The sequence below is a fragment of the Lepidochelys kempii genome, chromosome 16, assembly GCF_965140265.1.
Source record: "Lepidochelys kempii isolate rLepKem1 chromosome 16, rLepKem1.hap2, whole genome shotgun sequence".
NCBI lineage: Eukaryota > Metazoa > Chordata > Testudines > Cheloniidae > Lepidochelys > Lepidochelys kempii.
This window is the reverse complement of record NC_133271.1, coordinates 10,901,478-10,922,824: the sequence shown is the minus strand read 5'-3', so window position 1 is coordinate 10,922,824 and position 21,347 is coordinate 10,901,478. Positions and strand designations below refer to the sequence as shown.

At 43.3% G+C, this 21,347-nt stretch overlaps 1 protein-coding gene across 12 annotated transcripts in view; it reads right to left on the bottom strand.

The window, feature by feature from the left end:
- Positions 1 to 21,347, bottom strand: part of CACNA1B (calcium voltage-gated channel subunit alpha1 B) — a 473,291-nt gene that overhangs the window by 91,545 nt on the left and 360,399 nt on the right. For all 12 annotated transcript variants that reach the window (XM_073313889.1, XM_073313878.1, XM_073313882.1 and 9 more), the window contains 5 exons: positions 16,287 to 16,504; positions 14,055 to 14,181; positions 9,996 to 10,125; positions 7,912 to 7,971; positions 5,369 to 5,475 (listed from right to left, as the gene is read on the bottom strand). In XM_073313889.1, the coding sequence (XP_073169990.1) occupies positions 5,369 to 5,475; positions 7,912 to 7,971; positions 9,996 to 10,125; positions 14,055 to 14,181; positions 16,287 to 16,504 (642 nt within the window). The remainder of the gene's footprint in view (positions 1 to 5,368; positions 5,476 to 7,911; positions 7,972 to 9,995; positions 10,126 to 14,054; positions 14,182 to 16,286; positions 16,505 to 21,347) is intronic.

Genomic DNA, 21,347 nt, shown 5'->3' with positions numbered 1-21,347 from the left:
CCACCAGTCTTCTTGATGTAGGGGATATACTTCAAAACCATTCTATGATGAGAACGGGAGGCATGCTGAATTTCTAATAAAGGATTTCAAGATTTAAAACTCTTCCTGTGTGTTAGGAGGAGCTCAGTCAATAACAATGAGGGTGGGCTTTTCAAAAGCACCTGAATGAATTAAGGGCATGAGCTCCATTGAAAGTCATGTAGATGCTTTGGAAAAACCCACCCTGATTTCCAGTTAAAAAAATAAGGCTCTTCCTACAGGAGAAGTGGAATTTTAAAGGGTCCAGGACTGTATGCGATGGATCAATGCAAGTGACATCTTGATGAGACATACCCCTTTTTGTCAGCTCCACTAACTAGCTATCTGTACAAGGACAAGAGGGTTTGTTTTTAAAAGGGGGGCTTTTCAAAATTTGATTTGCAAAGTGCCCTAGTACAAGGCTAGAAAACAAACTGAAAGGGTCAGATGTACTACAATTCAGTTAATGGATATACACCAGGATGCATTTCACTGTCCAGTATTCCCTGCCCAAACACACTGTGGGTGTGAGAGAAAGAAGAGGGGGAGTTGATCTTCACTGTACTATGAATTTTGTAGAACAGCAGAGTATGATAGAAAATGGACAGAAAATAGAAACCCAAAAATCTAAAAAAAAAAAAGTCATGAAAAAAAAATAAAAAGGAAAAAGAAACTGGCCTGTGTCTTTGTGTTAGGCCAATACTGGTTGCATCAGGCCAGCTCTGATTGTCTTGTAGTAAAGAGTTGCTCATACATTTAAGCTATTAAAAATAACAAAAGAGACCTCATAAGTTATTTTTTTTAAATAAACAAATGATCTGTTAAAAAATTGATAGATCTTTCAAATGGAAGCTTCTTGTTTCTGTTGCTCCTGCCAGCAGCTCTGATTTAATGTACACAGGGCTCTTAAAGTCTTATCATCAAATATTCATGGAGGGGTGGAGCCACTGTCTCCTGTGATCGCCTGAAATCCCAAAGGTAGAACGTGAACTCCTCCGCTTAAGAGCAAATGAGGTCACAGTTCTGCCTGAGTGTGATTCTACCCAGGGCCTAACTGATCCAGCTTCTAAAAGGGAAGAAAGAAGAAAGCATCCTACTTCTTGGATTGTATCACAGAACTCCTGTCCCTTTCATTCTGTCTCTTCATCTTCCTCTGCAGAGAGATTGAGGAGAATTCCTGCCCTCTTTTCTTACTCTAGAAAGCCAGAGAAGGAGATGGCACAGTCTGTCTTCTCGCAGAAGGAGCTCTCCGTGGTCCTGAAAAGGCAGCTCCTTTGTCCCACAGACATAACTGAGATCCCCTGGCAAAATGGTTAAAGGTCACTCTTGCAACATCTTTCTTTTGTAGTGCCCTCAAAACTCCACATCACTCAGTTTTCATGTCAGAGAGCTTTCTCTATTGTCAGTTGCATAGGGCCAGAATTCATGCGGGGTTTGATTCTTAAGAACGCAGAAAGTTGTGCATGAAACTTCCATTACCACTAATGGAGTTTGCACGTGCAACCCCCTACATGAGACTAAACCCTGCTACTCTTATGCCGAGTAGTTGTTTATTATTTTTCATGCAAACTTATATCACACATCAAGGCTAGTCCCAATAAGTCACTCCCCCAAATCTTTCACACTGTAGCTGGATACATATAAATTTGCTTATTTCAATCTGTGACTTTTGCTAAACATAGGAACTGCAACCTGGGTTTATTCTTCTGGCTAAAGTAATCAGGCACAAATGAGAGCTGTTAAGAGGAAGGGGATGTCATTGAACAATGGGTAGTGAAGGGACAAAGGAGTCAATGGGTGTAACATGGATCATTTCCACAGGCGAGTGCGTATACTCTGCTGAGAATACACACAGTTCACAGGCATAACAATGCAGCAAGAGAGCAATAATGCATTACCCCATGAAACTCCTAGAGAGAGATTCCAGCAACAGGAAGACAAAGAAAGAGCACAGAGTCAATGACAAACAGAAACAGAGGTCTATACAGTATACCCAATGTACAAAGAGATATGTGCTCCCTTCCTCCCTCCCCCCAAACTCAATGCTCATAAAATAAATAAGGAAGTAAGTAATAGATTTGATATGTGACATATACACACACATCCTCGCTGGTGTCGGAGTAATCCTTCTACTGAGAAACAGACAGTATTGCTATACTTCATTGTCACTTTGGGAGGAAATAATTTTCATTGTTCAGCAAATTGTGGTAAATTCATTCACTTTAAACAAGCTGTGCAAAATTCTACACATCTGGGGTAAACTTTTTTTGTTGATGCCCACGGAGTGTATCTCTAATTTTTTCCCCCATTCATAAGCATCATTTGATTGAGCAAGTAGAATTCATGCCTGAAGTTGGCCAATTTTTATCATCAACACAGATGAGATGCTTCAGTTTGAAAGATATTGCTATATAGAAGATATATAATTTTTGTTATTATTAAATCGCTTACAAGCATCTATTTGGGGCCCACCTTGAAAAGAATAAATTGAGTTACAATCTGAAGAACTATAAGCAGGAGAAGGTGGACTGGCGCATAGTATAAAATCTTGCAGCAGTGACTCATATTAACAAGCTGTCACAATATTCCAGGAGACAATGTTTCTGAATGGGCTGGTTTGACTTGGTGTCCACTTGACATGCCCATTTAGCAAAATTTAATACAGATCATCACTATCAAACAGTAGATCAAGAAAATGAATTTGGTGAATTAAATGGGTTTGGCTGAGAGGTAGTCATTGAGCTGTCTTATTGCAGACTGGAATCAGTAAAGGCTGCAACAGAGAATGTTTACAAGATTATTGTAGGCTCTACCTACATTTGTGCTCTAGCATTTAGTAGCAAAAAACCCCCTACAGAGGTACAACAAAATCACCCATCTCACTTACCAAATCAAGTTCTTTTCTAGTGATAAACAAAACTCACAAGGTTCAGTCAGCCGGCCTTTGGTTTGGATAAGTACCCAGGAGCCTGAATATTTATCCAAACTTCATCTGAACTGTCCGAATCCCTTATGTTAACAGAATTGGACTAGCACTCTCTGGAGAACAAGCTCTCCCAAGATTGCTGGTACTTCCTGCACCCAATCAGCTCAGAAATCCTGAAAGTATTGTCTCTCTCATGGGATTTCAGCATTTACAGTCCCAGCTGGAATACGGAAGTATAGAAGCTACAGCAAGAACAGCAGCAGCAAAAATAGAAAATTCTTCCAACTCTTCCAAACTACAAAAAAAGTTGGATTCAGTTCAACTCTGGGGGAAGGCTTTGGATGGTTCTTGTTTTATCCAACCCAGTTTCCCCATCCGTCATTATTGTCTCCCAAAAGGGTGCATGTTTAAGAGTCCTGCCCCCTTCCCTTTATAATCTTTCCATGAACATATTCTCAACATTTACTCAAAGCATATGTTACACACATGTCATTCAAGACACGCTGTCATGAAGTACAACCCCAGGATGTACAAATAACATGTAGAGGCTGATATTATACCATTAGATATCAGTGCCAGGCTGAACTACAGAAATGCTGAATACAATGCACTCTCATAAGGAGCAGAAACTATAAATCTTTCATCAGAAACAATTTGTCCAGCAACATAAAAGGCTCTGCAAATCTGCTGATGTTCTACATTACCTTCAGAGACCCACGTTCACCAAAGAGAAGATATTTTAAAGACCAATGATATTATTGGTCTTCAGAACACACAAGTGTTTCTCTGACTGGACAAGCTCACTAGATTCCTCTCCTCCCAACCTCTCCTGGAAGTGTGAATTCTTACTGGAGAGGGAATCAGGAATTTACAGTAGACCACACACATGGACATTATTTCCCAGAAAATGACATTTATGTTTAACAATACTTAACACTTCTAGATCATTTTTCATCTGGGGCTCTAATTTTTTTACAAGCCTTAATTAACTAAGCCTTACTAAATAAAACCTTGACAGGTATTATTATACCCATTTTTGCAGATCAGGAGACACAGGCATAGAGAGGTTTAGGGTCAGTTTTTCAAAAGTGGCCTCTAATTTTGGTGCCCATCTTTACACAACCAGGGCCTAATTATCAGAAGTATGGAGTGCCTGATTGACCTCAACTGGAGTTAGGAGTTCTCAGCCCTTCTGAACACCAAACCCTCGGTACCTAAAATTGGGTACCCAAAGCAGTGGGCAACCAAAACTAGAATTCATTTTTTAAAATAGGGGCCTCAAACAAATTGCCCATAAGATCACCAAGCTCGTTAGCAGCCAAGTCCAGAACAGAGCACAGACCTCCCAGTTCGCAGTCCCCTTCTCTAAACACTAGTCAACATTGCTACCTTCATTTAATGGCGGCAAATGATACAGTTTGATCATATTCTGTAATCTAAACATTTCTGGGAAAGTCCTTGTCACCATCATGTTGTTGAAAATAAATCTAGAGGATTAAAGGATCTAATTCTGTGATTTAATACAATTTTCCACTAGCCTACATCCAATACTCTCTCCCTGGAGAAAGAGGGAAAAGATGACTGTCGCATCTTATTGTTTTCACAGTCTCAGTGACTGAGGTCAAATCAACTTAGATTTGGGTTTTGCTTTTTGAAGCATTTGCCATTGAACTAGAACAAAAGATCTAAAATGTAGATTTCATGGACAAAACACAGAAGGAATTCAAAAACTACAGAAGAAGAAAAAATTCTGGGCCAGATTCACCAGGATGCTCTAGCAACTTCGTGTAGCTCCAGTGATGTGAAACAACCACAATGCTATCTTAACTTTAAGATGAGTTTATGGTGGTTTTGCATTGTCAGAGTTAGGCAAATCAACTACAGAACATCAGTAACTCTGGCCGTCTGTTTAGAGATGGTTCTATGTCTGTAACATATAGGGTAGACTTGCACACTTCCATGAAAAGATATACATTATCTGATGAAAAAAATGCACTTTCTGAAATGGCTCAATCTCCTGTGATCATTTTTTTCTCAATCAGAGCAGCTTAAAAATATTCAGAGCTGCCAGAGACTTGCCAATAAGTCACAAACATGGGTCCAGATTCGAGTGAGTGGCAGCTGGGACCAAAACACACCTGGGTGAACTTTCGATGAACTCTAGAACAGCTTATTAATTGAGGCTGACATTATGGAAAGTTCTTTTCCCCCTAAGTTTTGGGTGAAAGAAAATGAAAATTTCACTTGAAGTTTTAAGTTTGTTCTGACCCAACATTTAAAATAAAAAACTGGTGCTGTGAAACCCAGGAACCTGTTGTGAAATGGAACCACAACTACTGAGCTTTAAACGGCTCTAGTTCAGTGTCACGTCCACCCTCCTCTCTCCTTTCCCGGAAATTCAGATTCTAAAGAAAAGTTACTTACGAGAAGGCAAATGCCACCAGGGCCCCACTGACCACAATAAAATCCAAGATGTTCCACAGGTCACGGAAATAGGAGCCCGGATGAAGCAGCAGCCCCAGGTCAATCATCTTCAGAGAAAACAAATTAACATGACACATGTAAAAACACAGGAATCAACTCCAAATGCAGACGTGCAGCAGGGATAGGTATTATCTACAGTGCAGTGAACCCCTATATCCTTGATCAAATGATTTAGGTCCCTTCATAATCCTCCTTCTAAAATAGAAGAACGGCCATACGAGGTCCATCTTAGCCCAGTATCCTGTCTTCCGATAGTGGCCAATGCCAGATGCCCCAGAGGGAATGAACAGAACAGATAATCATCAAGTGACCCTTTCCTTGTAGCCCATTCCCAGCATCTGGCAAACAGAGGCTAGGGACACCATCCCTACCCATCCTGGCTAATAGCCATTGATAGACCTATCCTACATGGATTTATCTAGTTCTTTTTTGAAACCTGTTATAGTCTTGGCCTTCACAACATCCTCTGGCAAAGAGCTCCACAGATTGACTACATGTTGTATGAAAAAATACTTCCTTTTGTTTGTTTTAAACCTGCTGCCTATTAATTTCATTTGGTGACCCCTAATTCTTGTGTTATGAGAAGGAGTAAATAACACTTCGTTATTTACTTTCTCCACACCAGCATGATTTTATAGACCTCAATTATATCCCCCTTTAGTCGTCTTTTTTCCAAGCTGAAAAGTCCCAGTCTTATTAATCTCTCCTCTTATGGCAGCTATTCCATGCCCTTAATCATTTTTGTTGCCCTTTTCTGAACCTTTTCCAATTCCAATATATTTTTTTGAGATGTGGCAATCACATCTACAAGCAGTATTCAAAGTGTGGGCGTACCATGGATTTATATAGAGGCAATATGATATTTTCTGTCTTATTATCTATCCCTTTCCTAATGATTCCCAACATTCTGTTTGCTTTTTTGACTGCCACTGCACACTGAGTGGATGTTTTCAGAGAACTATCCACAATGGTTCCAAGATCTCTTTCTTGCGTGGTAACAGCTAATATAGACCCCATCATTTTATATGTATAGTTGGGATTATGTTTTCCAATGTGCATTACTTTGCATTGATCAACACTGAATTTCATCTGCCATTTTGTTGCCCATTTACCCAGTGTTGAGAGATCCTTTTGTAGCTCTTCACAGTCTTCCTGGGACTTAACTATCTTAAGTAGTTTTACATCAAAAGTTACACAGTAGCGATGTTTTTGTTCTTGACAGGTTTTCAACAGGGGAAAGGAAGGTTTGCTGTTGTAATTTAGTGAGAGAAGTTAGTATTTCAGAAGCAGATGATGGTGCTTCTGAGTCAGGAGCAGTGCAATTGTAATGCTGACAGACCCTGGTCATTAGCAGGGACTGAACCGAGGACCTCTGGAACTTAGTGCATGAGCATCTACCGCATGAGCTAAAACCCAACTGGCTGTTAGCTAAGGCTGTAGAGCAAACACATTGAACTCTCTCTCTAAGTGGTCTCGGTGCCACTAGATGGGACAGAACGTCACACCCAGGAGGTGAGTGGGTTACACAAGCAGATGCTTTGTAAGCTTCCTTACACATATCTTTGCCAGTGAACTCCATGACTGTCAATCCCCTTAATTTTCCACTTCCTGGCCATTTCCTATGCCACATTGTGTGGTAGTTTGGTACAATAAACACATATGCTGAGAATAGAGCAATTTGGATCCTTTCTTGTAATTTGGTCTTCTCTCAAATATACATTCACCTGTACTGTTCATTTTCTCGTTGTTTAATACGTACATACTGTAGTGTGCTGGTCTTATGCCCTTTGCCAGCTACACAAAATTAAATTAAATAACATCCACAGAGGCAGCTCTGCTGGAAGTTATCTTGGGGCCAAACTACCTGACTGTAATAGGTAGAGAGAGCTGTCCAAGGAAGAACAAACTGTAATAAACTATTTGTGTTTGGAACCCCATCAGTGTCAATATCTCCCAAAGGTTTTCAGCAACAAAATGAGAGATTTCTCACAATACACTGTGCAGATTGTGATCCCCTCCCTCTCTGTTCCTGTGTGTGGGATGAAATAGTTAATGTTGACCTTTGAATTATCGTCACTGAGCCTCAGAGTTTACACCTGATTGAGATGAATGGAGCTGTTCACACTTCTCAGAACTAGGATTCCGAGCATCTGCAAACTCAGGCTGACATTTCTGCATCACACTCCATTCACATTTTTGAGATTTTCTTCACAAGCATAACAGCAAAAAAACTTTTTTTTTTAAGACAAAAGCAGAGATTCTGGAGAACAAGACAGTAGCTACAGAAAGATGCTGGTGTGATGTACGGGTGTGTGCAGCTGTTTCCAAGCCCTGTTCATAATGGGTAGAACTTCTTATTATCAATATTTTTCAACAAGCATGAGTGGCGTCTCTGCCCTGTTCATATCTCTTGCTCTGGACTCCTGAAAATATACCACAGTGACTCTGAAAAGTTGAAGAAATAGCCATGGTGATATTCTTACCTTTATCACCATCTCGAAGGTAAAGACACCCGTAAATATATAATCCAGATACTTCAGCGCCTAAGTCAGAAAGAGAAATCTGTATTTAAAGGAGACTAAGTACAGAATCACTGAAATGATCTGCCGAAAAAGAGTGTATGGAAGGTCAATTCCAGCAGTGGCGTATTTACCCCAGCGTCACTGCATAATACCCATTTCATGGGATGCTTTCAGGTTGTTTAGACCACAAATTTGAGTCCCCTCCATGGAACTGAAACAGAATTTTTTTAAAAAAAGAAATGGCTTTCCGAAAGCTCATGTGCACCTGTGAGAGATCATCTGTGTGCACATGTTTACAGCCGGCTTAAAATAGCAAAGTGAATACATTTTAAATCAAAATATTTGAAAATCTTTTCCTAATATTCTTCCCTGACAATACCTTTGTACAAATGTGCTTCCCTCTGCAATAGTTGATGATAGCATTGCTAATGCCTCTGGAGTGTAAGGTAGAGATATAAATCCCCCGGTTTAGGGCATAAACCAACCTCTGACTAACAAGTTTCCTGAACCCTTCCCAAAACCTCTGGAACTGGCCAGATTGGAAACAGGCTATGAGACGAGGTGGTTCCCTTATCTGATCCATTATGGCAATTCCTATGGTCTGAGGAATACAGCTCCCTTATTTGTTTTAGGGGTTAGGAAAAGGCAGAATCCTGAACTTAGGCCTCAGTAAGTAAAACACTGCCGGTTCACACCTATAAGTTAGATAATCTTCTTGGTAAACTGCTTTGGATTTTAAGGGTGAAATTTTCAGTCCCAGTCTCTGGTTTTGTATGCCCACTTTTACACTTGCAAATGACTGTGTCCATTCCGTGTGCACAGTTTGTGCACCAAGTCAGGCAGCTGGACCCTGCTTGTATTTGTTGATAATTTAGGGCCAGATTCCTCTGATACCCTTGATAATAGGGCTACTCATGGAGTAAGGTGTGACTGAAGGGCAAGAGTATTTGAATCTGGGCCCGTAAGTTAATATAGCTTTCATTCTCAAAAGTCACATGAGACGAGTGGAGAGGTTTGGTTATCATCTTCATTTTAGTGCCTAGCTGACACAGCATCTGAGTACCCTGGTCCAAATATGGAAGACATGGAGTAGATACTTTCCAAGAACCCCAATGGGTACCTATTTGCTAACACAACAGGTGCCCAACCATCCAATCTGTGACTGCAGCTGTGGGGTTTGTGTGTTGATATAAGGTGCATGCCCATTTGTGTGTGCATTATCACTTGGATTTGTAAGCTCAGAGTCTGGTTTGAAACCTGTTGAAAACTGGGCCCTAAATGTATTTTTCTGCAGTTGTTTAAAAACAAAATATCCATCCTGTGCTGGTCCTAGTGGTTACTGTTGTGCCAAACCATTCAGAAGAAGCCACTCTGAAGACTGGCTTCAGTCTCAAGCTTTCTATACTACAGATGATGAAAATACCCTGGAAGTGTTTTCCACCCTCAGGAGTGTGGAAATGCCTCCCACAGCTCAGCAGTGATCCCTTCGGCTGGCGAAGGCACAGCCTTTCCACGTTTCCAAGGCAGTCCCATCCAGCTGGCATCAATCAACAGATAAGACACAGGTTCTCAAAGGTGGATGGGGTTCAAACAGAGGAAATGGCCAGAGAACCTCAGTGTTCTTGGAAGGGAAATTGACAGACAAGATTGTTGGTATAAATGACTAGCCACTACTTTGGAAGGCCATGCAAGTAAAAAGTTCAATGCTGGGTCTGCAATGCTTTTCAGAAGGAGACATGAAATCTGAGAGCTGTCATTATGCTAGTGTGAGTCTCACCCTAATTGATACCTATCCAGCATCAATTCTAGCCAGATTTGGTGGCTTTTATCTTCTCTTTGTATTATACTTGGCTGCCAGGGGTGCAGATCTTACTTCCCGAAGGTCCCAGGTTTGCACTCCCAAGCCCAGTGTCACCCACTAGATCATACATGTTGATATCACTGGATGGAACCCCCACACACTGAAATCTGTGTTGTTCTGCCGTCCACACCTCCTACCAGACAAGCAAAACAAGAATATTCTGGTTCCCTTGGTCACTACTCACATCATTCCTCGGAGACTCAGCTTGGACAGGGTCTTCGGCAGCCAGGGCGATGCTGCTCAGTGCTATGACGATGAGGATGACCATCTCAAAGTAGCGCATGTTCACAATGTAATGAAACAGGCGTCGGATTCTGAAAGAACCAAAAAATAAAACATGCTACCCGGGGCATGAATCTACAGCACGCTACCTTGACGTGCAGCAATGGCCCACGTGGGCACTGCTACAGTGCACTAAAAGTTCTGTAGCACGCTTTGCCGTCCTCCTACTTCCAACAGCAGTATGTGAGAGTGCACTATGGAACTTTCAATGAGCCGTAGCAGTGTCCATACAGGACATTACTGCACGGCAAACTACTGTGCTGTAGGTTCACACTCCAGCTTGCCGTGCACTAATGTCCCCTGCATGCATAAGACTTGACTTGATCCTGTTCAGTTTAGTGGCAAAACTCCCAAAGACTTGAATGATGCAGGGTCAGGACCATAGTAGTACTTACTCATGCAAGAAATTGCTTTGACTGAAGAATCAGACTTCAGTGTTTGCTATGTGCTTTGAGATCCTCGGAGAAAAGTGTTTCATAACTGCAATGTAATGTTTTTATTCTCTCTCTCTCTCTCCAGGCATCTCTACCGTGCTCTTTACTACAATATTTGAGAGCTGGGCAACTAATTCATAACCAATCATTTATTTGATAAATTTAGCCTCTTTTTACTGTGAATCATCTGCAAGAAAATTGTGAAACTCTGGTATTTCTATATTATTCAAAACTATTCACAAATTCTTTCAGCAAATAATTCTTGATTGGCACTCAGTTGCAAATGTTTAATTGCAAATATGCAAAATTTTAAATCTGCATGGTGTTGGTTAGTTAATAATAAACTTGGTGTTGTTTCTATTCCCAGATTGGATGATGTATGTAACTAACCAACAGCCCTAAATTATGACATGAGCATGTAATTCAAGTACAATTCAAAATCTGCCTTTAGCAAATATTTGAATAATGGATTTTAAAATTCCCTTTTTGCAAGTATTTACTTTAGTAATTCCTGTTGCTAGATTAGTAATGGATAGTGAATGTAAAAGGGGCACAAAACAACGGAAGTGAACTTGTTATGAAAAAATACTGAAAAAATACTGAAATAACAGTCATGGAAACGTTTCAGAGTAGCAGCCGTGTTAGTCTGTATTCACAAAAAGAAAAGGAGGACTTGTGGCTCCTTAGAGATGAACAAATTCATGTGAGCATAAGCTTTCGTGAGCTACATGCATCTGACCAAGTGAGCTGTAGCTCACGAAAGCTTATGCTCACATGAATTTGTTCATCTCTAAGGTGCCACAAGTCCTCCTTTTCTAGTCATGGAAATGTTTCACAGGGTTCTCCAAGCTCTAGGTATGTATCTTACAATAAAGGAGAACTCTCCTGGTGTTCCAGGGTGCTAAAGAAGTGAAATTACCCACAACATTCGTAACTTTAACTTGCATGTTGAACTTGGATTCATCAAAGAAATAACAAGTAGTTATTTTTGGTTATTTGTCATTCATAACAAGTACTGAGATGCAGAAATATTTGTAAACTATGACTGGCATGTTATCAATCACTTTCAATCTGTATGTGCATTTTTAAACTGTTGGTACTTTAAAAACCATCTATTTAAATTATATTTTTCAAAAATGCTTTGTGCAGCACAACAGAGCTTGGAAAGATCATCTAGAAATTAAGACTGTGGAAAAATGTCCCACCCTTCAAAAATCGAAAGGAACTGCTTCATGAAATAGAACCAGAGATGTGAACCTACACCCAACCATCACCTGTGTCAGACCAGAAAAACCGTGTTTTCCTCATCTTCCTTCCCTAGACCCTTGGGTGCTTCTGATCATTTGACTGTGACACATTTCATTTCAATGTGTTTTTAGCCCTTCTTACATTGAAAGTAACTTTCTGAATGTAAAGGGGCTCAGTAACCAGATGAAATCATCCCATTGACACACACTGAGAGCCAGATTCTGGCCTTTTCAGCTGGGATGTGCTGTGCGGGGTACTAAGGGACCACACCGCAGCGGGAGAGCTCAGGAGGAATTCTGGCTGAGTCTCCAGGGGAGCATATGTTCCACAGGCAGCTGCATTACTCTTGCAGAGGGTGAAGCTTTCTTTCCCTGTGTCTGGCCGATCTCATCCTTACTCCTCCCAGTAGCCCCAGCCACAACATTTGCAGGGATCGGCGGACATGCTCCACAATAGGATTGCATTTGGCTCCTTCATGGGCGGCATCTTGTGGCCTCGACTCATCTTGCTTACCTTCACAGTGCTGGGCACCACATGGCCCTGTATGTTCATGCCTACTTGGACCATATATGGTCCCATGAACTATGTATTATACCTTTGGTGGTTGTTTTTTATCTTGGGGGGTGAGGGGAGGGAGGATTAATAGAGCACAAAGGATACTGGAATATGGGGCTCAAAGCTTTCTGCGAGATGGGGTAACAGAAGAAAAAGTGGGTGTGTTTTGGGGGTTATCTGAAAAAAGGATGAGAACACCTGTCCTACTCTAACAGGTCTGTACCAGGCTAGAGGCAGCCCATTCTCAGCCCAGGACTTTGTATTCTTTCTGCTATTGCAGCTTAGTCATGTTACCAGGTGTTTCACAACCTAAGACTCACTCCAGGCAGTCAACTCGCAGCTGATGCAAAGCAGAACAGGCGGCCAAGTATTCGAGGCAGAATAACGTTTAAAATCAAGCCAGCCAGGATCCAAGCCCCATAATTCCAACATTTCTTTGTTCCCAGAAAGTTCATCATTCTTTTGTACCATGCTGTGTGCACATCAGATCAAACTCTTCCCTCACATTAACTGTGTATTATCACACTCATCAAAGGACGTTTTGTTGGGTTTGAAGCTGCTGTTAGAACTAGTACAATGTGTTCACAGCATTCTGAGAAACAGAAATCTCCACAGACTTTTCCATCAGCCACCACAACCCTCCATGAAGCCTTAATGACGGCCGAAGGAACAAACCACAGAAAATGTAGAGGGGAAATCAGATGTTTCTCTCAAAGTAGAGAAGCCCATGCTGACAGTGGGAAGTGGACTGAGCCCTCAATTCATTTCCTATAGGCTACTCAACAGCAGTCTGTATTCCAACTAGACATACACTCATGGTCAGGTGATCTTGGTGAATGCGGTTATAGGCCAGAGCTGTGAAAAACAGATCTAATCAGGGTTTAATCCAAGAGAGAAATGATCACAAATAGTGCAAACCATCCTCAGGGGCGGCAAAGATTCCTAACCTCTGCCCCAGCCCCAAGTTACTGCTTGCAATGACGCACAGCCCATTATGCTAAAACTCCTACAGCTCATGACGATTGTACCTGTCTAGTCCTGCAGCACTTGGGAATGACACGATTCTCTATGTGCAGAGACAAAGTGCAAAGCTACCCATGAGACACAGATGCCACAAACAGCAAAAGTGCTATAATCCCAACAGACCCTATATGTTATAGTCAGCCTCAGCTCATGAAGAAATACTTGCAATTTCCCAGAAATTCAGCTTCTATGGTGATGTGGGGGTTACAGGGCTGGCAGGAGGACCACATCCGACAGGGGAAGGTGTTTGTGGAACCTGGTTTCATTCGCTGGTCTAAAGAACACTTTCCCTCAGCCCTTTGCTCCTCATAACTCCTCTTCTTCTACTGACATTCCATCCTCCAAAACAGATCGCTGACAAAGGTATGTGCTCTTGGTCAGACTGGAAATTCAGAGGAGCAATCCACAACAGCGAGCTCACAGTCTCCACTGATGGATCACTGAACAAATATTCACTAACTTGACCATCAGAAGCTCAGACTTCTCCCGGGATTTTTTTTTCTCTTTTCCATTGGTAATTTATTACCCCAGGAAAGCCCAACTCAAGTGGTGCATCTGGTTCATAGGCCAGTCAAGCTGTATACTTAGTTTTCCAATGGATGTGACAAAACAGAGATCTAGTAAAGGTACATTATTTTTCTCGGCATATTCACACACACACGCACAAGACAGGAAAGGCACTGTGGCAGGAGACGACTTACGGGTTCGTAGGGCTTAAGATAAACATGGAGCTATAAGGCAGGATTGGCTTAGGTCCATTTTTCGTCAAGTCGTCAATCTCCATATCTTTCTTCTCTTCCGTTTTACTTTCAAATTCAACGTTGTTCACTACAAAGTGAATTGAAGGAAACAGGCATCAAACAGGTCAAAAATGTAAACACATCCCAGTCACAAATGTTCTTCAACTACTGGATATATAGAAAATAAAGAAAAGCAGCTTTCAAACATGTTGATTAAGTGTAATGAATCTACTATCTGTCTGTTGATAGCATGGTTATTTATTGTAGTATAATATACAGTACAAATAAATTATTCCTTAACTCCTTCACTGACAAGCAATATTTCAGAAATGACTGGGAAATGCCCAAATGCAGGCAACTGTTAAGGTTATTTTTTTTATATAAAGGGTCTGACAAAATGGGGATTGAAATTTGATCCCAAACAACCAGGTATCTCTATAATCCAGTAGGTAAGGATAGAGAATCAGCTAGAGATAATGAGCCTAACTGATAGCCTGCTCCTGAATCTTTCGATGCATGGGATATAAACCAGCAGCGGGGATGGATCTGGAAGGCTCAAATACGCAAGCTGTAGCTTTGCTTTGATAATTCTGGGATTGCGAAAAGCCTGAACTTCTGTGTGTTAGGACTGTTACTGAAGTCGGATGCCCAAAACATGAACTAGAGACACTGTTTATGCTGCATGGTCTTTTCTTAGCCAAATAGCTGCTGCATACACTGGCCAATCAGTTCGTAAGACCAAACAGACATTCTCTTGTGACGTTTTAGCTGAGGTTTTAGCTGAGGTTGTATGGTTTACCCACCAAGCTATACCTTTTATCCCCCTCCCCCCCCGCATCAATATTTCAGCATGGACAAATGACAGATCCCCTAAATCCTTTTCCACAATACGTTGAGTAAATTCCTTACTAATTCTCAAATCAGATATACGTCAATGTCACAAGGGAAGAACTAGGGGAGACTGAGACTGAAAGAGACGTCAGTATCAGAATGTAGTAGAATTACTGAACATCTCATATGGTCAAGAGAGCAAAGAGGAAGAGTACAAACAGGGGCCTAAGAGGCACAGTCCAGACTGCTTTAAGCCTAATTATATTTCCTGTATTCCAGGCCCAGCTACCAGCACCATTTACAGCAGCTCCAGGGGCTACTCTAAGTTACGACGACTTGCTCGGAAGAGCTCTCCAGTCATGTTCCCAGAACATCTCCTTCTGCCCCTGCTCCCTCCCTGCAAGCCAGTGACCACAAGCAGGGGAGGGCTGCACATAAAGTTCTGTGCAACAGGTTTTTTCTAGGAGATCGTTCCACGCCCCTTTACACAGATGCAGCAGGGAAGAGACTTGGGGCCTGAAGATACAAATCAGACAATACAAAGAAAAAGCTGTATTTAGAGTGAAAACGGAAGCAGCCTTCTCATCTGCTTCAGAAAGGGGCCTTGTAATGGTCGTATCCAGGATGTAAGCTCAAAAAGGACAAATAACGAACCACCAATTTCGCATTCATCTGAGTCATAATGAAAGTGCATAGACATGGCACGCCAGTCCTCGCTAATTAGAGCACACGTCGAGTGACAAGCTTAAATCAAACTCTGCTCGCTGTCCCTTCCCTAGCACTCACTTTGGATAAATGAAAAGCTTTCGGTGTGCACGGCTGACAGCTGCGCCACAGAAAAGTGATGATCGCTTTAGGGTCACGGGCTGTTTGGTTTCAATCGTCTTGATAGTGATGTTTCGGCTGATGTGTTACATGGGGCTTGTCCTAGTCACTCTGAGGGGAGAACCAGTCTGATGGTACTAACAACACACTGTAGTGCTCTGATGTCCTCAAAGTGCTTCACAAACATTTCATGAATTAAAGGCTCACAACCATTCTGAGGCAGGTATTCTCCCTCTCTCTCATTTGGGGACATGGAGGCAGTAGGGCTTAAAGGGCTTGATTTTCACAAGTGGTGAGCACCCACTGACTTCAGCTGGAGTTGTGGGTGCTCATCTCTTCTGAAGAATCAGGCCCCAAGTGACTTGCCCAAGATCAACACACCAAGCCAGTGTCAGGGCTTGTCTACACAGTGTGGCAATGGCACCGGGGGGTGGGATTCCAAAAGAGCTCCACACCCAATGGACAGAGCTGTTTTTGAAAATCTGGCCCATGGTCTACAACTTCCATTGAGACCAACAGGCTGTCCAGGGCACTCACTTGGTATGACAGTGGTCTCCCCGGGAGGCGCAGTGATGGTGACGGGGATGTTCACAGTGGCGGTTTTGTCCAGTGGTGGCTGAGTCATCCGTGTCACGTTCTTCTCATTGTCAGCATCTTCTGGCTGCTCAGGCACTTTCTGCAGGTAGGTGCTGGGCAGGGTATGTACTGGGACGACACTCACGCTACCCCCAGCCTCTGTCTCACACGGAGCTTCCCTGAGAGAGAACAGCAGAGATTATAACCCTCTTTAAGACCAAAGCAGGGAGAAAACCCATGCCCCGCAGCCAGGCCACCTTAGGATTTGCCTGTCAGATCTTCTCAGCTAAGCCAGTTCAGTCTCTACATGGAAGCTCTCTGGGGAAAACTCATGCATCCACATTGCAGCCTCGGGGTGCGAGTGCCCTGTTCACGTACACGTACGCGAGCTAACACGAGTCTCAACAGCCGTATAGCTGCAGCAGCCTGGGTAGCGGCAGCGGAGGCATGGCTGAGCTGTGCCGAATACAAACCGACCTGAAACGAGTGGGTATGTGCTCGGCACAGCTCAGTCGTGCAGCCCCACGGCTACTTATGCTGGCACCAGCTCCGTGAGGGCTGCTGCAGGTACGTGTAGGCAAGCAGGGACTCACACTCCTGGCTCCTAGTGCAGACAGAGCCCTAGTGACTCTCTCTCCTCTGAGCCCGACTGAACCAGCATCCAAGCATGAGGCTCCTGTTATCATGTATTCTTTGTATTGTCGCGGCACCGGCTCGTCAGAACCATGGACCATGTGCTAGCTGCTGTACAAATGATGTTTGGAGGCTTTGGGAGGCTGGCGGTGCCGTTTGTGTTAACGAGACATAAAACTGAGGTCCCCGCTATGTGCGGTAAGGATTCCCCCTGGCACGCTTGCAACAGTAAGCAAATTAGGCTTTCTGCATTGGCCGGATTGCAAATGAGGACATTCCATTCCATCTCCCTGCAGTTTCGTTTCAACCTGGTGCTCTTCACTTCCAGATCTAAGCTGTTGTGGAAAGGTGCACTTTGCTGTTAACTAGCTGCTGAGTTCCACTTTAGAAGTGGCTGCACTTCAGCAATGAGCAAAGTGTGTATGGCTGATCTATAACATTTGTAAAGTGCTTTGGGATCCAGTTGGAAGGTGCACTATATAGAGATCATCATGTCAATTCCATTCTGTTACCAGGACTTCACAGGTGAACCATGCCTACTCCAATGATTCCCAACTTAATTTGTTTCCATTTAGATTAGCAGCGCAATAAAGGCAGTTTTGTACTCTTTCCTCACTTCTTTATTAAATATTCTAAATGATTCATGGTGATTAAGTTTTCTATTAATTCTAATAAGAATGAAACATAACCGAATAGAATGGCTTGTGTACTTTCCTGCAGCCCTTAGAGAACAGCAATGCACTGAATGTGGTCACCATTACGCAGTGCACACCTACCAGCTTGGACATAATGGACTCATCCTTTTCCCCACTGAGGTCTATGGGAGGTTTGTAATTGACTTCAGTGGGAGTTTGACTGGGCTGTCGAAGCTATTTTGAACGAGAGAAAATTATCCAGGGCACTTAAGTTTTCCAGCACTTTAACTGTTGACTGAATAATGACCAGAAAGGGGTTTAATGTGTCACTTCTAACACAGCTGCCCTGCCTTAGTGAAGCACTGCAAAAGCAGCAGGAAGTAGGAGCCCAGTTGCTAGTGCAAGACATGAAGCTACAACCTTCTAGCCCATACATGAAGTGCATCCCATGGAGTCACGCAGATTGATGAGTTATGTGCTATAAATGGCTTTCGGGTGTATTCTTATATTTCAGGCACTGTTCAAAAATCTTTAAGAAATTGAGCCTCAAGGGGACTCTGGGCACCCAAAATCTATATTTGCCTCATGATACGGTTACAATCAAACACATACCCTTGGGGCAAGAAGTGACTTCAAGCCTTAGCCAGTCTATGAAGTTTCCACCTTTCCCCCGTAAGTGTCGCCTTACATTGTTAAGTAGTACAACGGAAGAGACATTTTGGCTCAGGATAGTTCCTGGGTTACTCCCAAATGGATCACAAACAGGAAGAAAGAATAGCCTAAAGAGATCGTTAACGGTGAAACTAGCTACCGCATCTGTGCAGAAATCAATCCCTGCAGAGATTTCAACTGCACAAGCTCACCAAGCTCTGAAGGTTTGGAGCACGTTTATGTGATATGCTGTAATAGCTTGAGAGAGGCGTGAGTGGCCAGTTGATCAATCACATGTGTTTTTAAAATCCCCTAAGTGCTTATTAGTGGAACCCCCATTTTAAGGTGCCTGTGAACATCTACTGAGGAATCAGCGTGTGATGGAATCAGGGTAGTAAGTGGCTATTGTGCTTAGCCTAAGACACTCAGACATATTCAGCTTCAAATAAAATTCATTTACAAACTACAACAGGAATTCACATGCACAAAACTGTCAAGGATCTGACAACAGCGTAAATGCCCTGGGACATGAAAGCGGCCTGGATACTGCAGACACACAAGGCAGGATTTTGATCATCCCTACACTGGTGTACATCTGAAGTTTTCACAGAAAGGACTTCATGGGGATTACTCTGTATTTGTAGCACTGTACCTGAGATCAGGGGGCCAGATTCTGCTGTTCTCATCTGCAGCTGTGCCGTGGGAGGGGAGGCAACAGCCTTTCATAAGGGCCAGACAAAATGTCAGCCTCTCTCTGCTCCCCTGGGGGTGTACAGTGCCCAAGAAAAGGTCGGGACATAGACCGCTGGCTCCACTCCACTATATACAGTCCCCAATGCACACTGGGGAACTCCAGGAGACACCCCTACCTTACTTCAGGCACAAAATATCTCAGAATATGGCCCACTGAATATGCCCACCCTCCTGTGCACTGGCTGGCTGCCTGGAAACCCAGCTGCGTTCTCTGGGCTAAGCGGAACAACATTCCATCCTGCAAGGGACATGTTCCCTTTTCACAATTTATTAAAAAGGGATTTCTCCCCACTGCTCCCGATCACCATTGAAGGGCACTAATTTGCAATGCCTTAATGAAGCATCTCGCCTGCTGATGTCAAAGTGCTCTACAGGCATTCGCTAAGGTAACCTCATAACTCCCTTTGTGGCAGGTCAGTGTTACTATACTCATCTTACAGAGGAGAAAACAAAAGATCCCTCCTATTCTCAGCCTGTTCTGGCACAGGATAGTTTAGCCCTCTGAGGGCTGCAGCGCTTTGGTCTACTGTTGGTGGCTCTATTTAGCATGGGGGTTCTGAGAGGCCTGTGGCATGCAGGAGGTCAGACTAGGTCAGAGGTTTTCAAACTGGGGGGTGCGGAATTTATTCTGGGGGTTTGTGAGAAGCTTTAGGGGGGAAAAAGGGTACTGTGCACGTTTTACTCACAGCAACGAATAACTAGCAAAGCTGATTCCTCCAGACATACGGGGTCCTCAGATCTCGCTGTGCGTTTGTCTCTAGAGGCACTGTGCATTTCAGTGGATTTCTGCGACGCTTGCCTAGCGTTCTACAAAGCGCCTGCTATCTGTACGTTAATCCGTTTGCTGCAACGCGGTGCGCAGCTTTCATCCTCAGCATCGACCACACTCGCAGGTTTGCTTTTGCTATTACATTGGATCGTTGGCTCTGTTCGAATCAAGGCCTTACTGTTCTCAGTATTTAGGGAGAGTCGCATGTTGGTTTGTTTCTTATTGGTATATGTACTTGTGTGGTGGAGAGCGGTGCACAAATGACTACAGACACAAAGAAGGGGGACAGGATCGAGTACGTTTGAGAACCGCTGGACTAGATGATCTGGTGGTCCTGTCTGGCCTTAAGCTCCACGACTCTGTGAAGGTACGCGATGTGCAATTGTGCACTAAGCCTCTTGGAGGCGTAGCACACAGCTACATAGCCCACAGGGTGGGAGGCTAACGTGGCCAGACTGGATGTCTTTTTAAAAACTACGTTCCAGCTCAACCACAAGTCATGCACTTCACTGCAGGAATTACTGGGTGAAATTCTACGGCTTGTGTTATGCAGGAGGCCTGGCTGGCTAGTCCCTTCTGGCCTTAAAACCTACAACTCTATTTGTACCCTGCTGATCCTGGGCTGTTCTGGGGAGTCTGTGTGACCCCAACATGACTTAGGCAGCCCTAGGGGTTACCAGTTTACGCAAAGGAGAAACAGAACACTTTTATTCCAAAATCAGACCATCCACACACAGACTTGTACCAATATACCATCAGGTATGAATTAAAAGCCATTTCATTATTTTGATGTCAGTTTGTGCATAGAGCAACCCTGGGACAGAATGGGTTACAAGTCTTAAGGCCTAATTCTCCACTGCCTTGCAACAGCTGCAGCCTTTTGCAACTCTGCAAAGTGCATGTAAACATTACAAATCAGAACAGCGTTGTTGAACACTTTGCACAGGTGTAAAAGACTGCATAAGGCACCAGGCAGTGGAGAACCAGACCTGCACAGAGAACTCTGCACTGCAATCAGGAGGTGTATGTCTACCCATCTCCCAAATGCAGTGTAGAGTCTGAGGAGCGAGGAGGCACTGATGACACAAACCTTAACATGGCAAACACATGGGCTGGTTCTCTTCTCACGGACACAGACGTAAGTCACGAGTAACTCCACTGAATTCAATGGCACGACAGCCCATTGGTGTGCCACAGAACCGAGAGCAGAATCAGGCCCATAGCGTTTGCATGCCTGTAATTTCACCCGTAAACAGATTCACCTCCTATGCTGTCAATTAGCTCTACAGCCTTTAAAATACAGCCTAGCTCTTCCCAGAGGGGAGGTGAGCTTATGGCAGTCCAGCGACAGTTGCTTTGTGTAGATGGTAGCTAACATATCTCCATTGAGAAGGGCAAAACCCTAGTACCGAGACACTTTTTACATGCTCCGAAGCTGCTGTGCCATTTGGGGCTTATTTTGCCCCATGCAGACCACATGACATTCTAGAATGATGTATTCAACCCTAAATATTAAAGAAGGGCAGCCCAAGGCAACTAGACACCCCGCAACAGGCCCCCAGACTACACCTTACAACACTG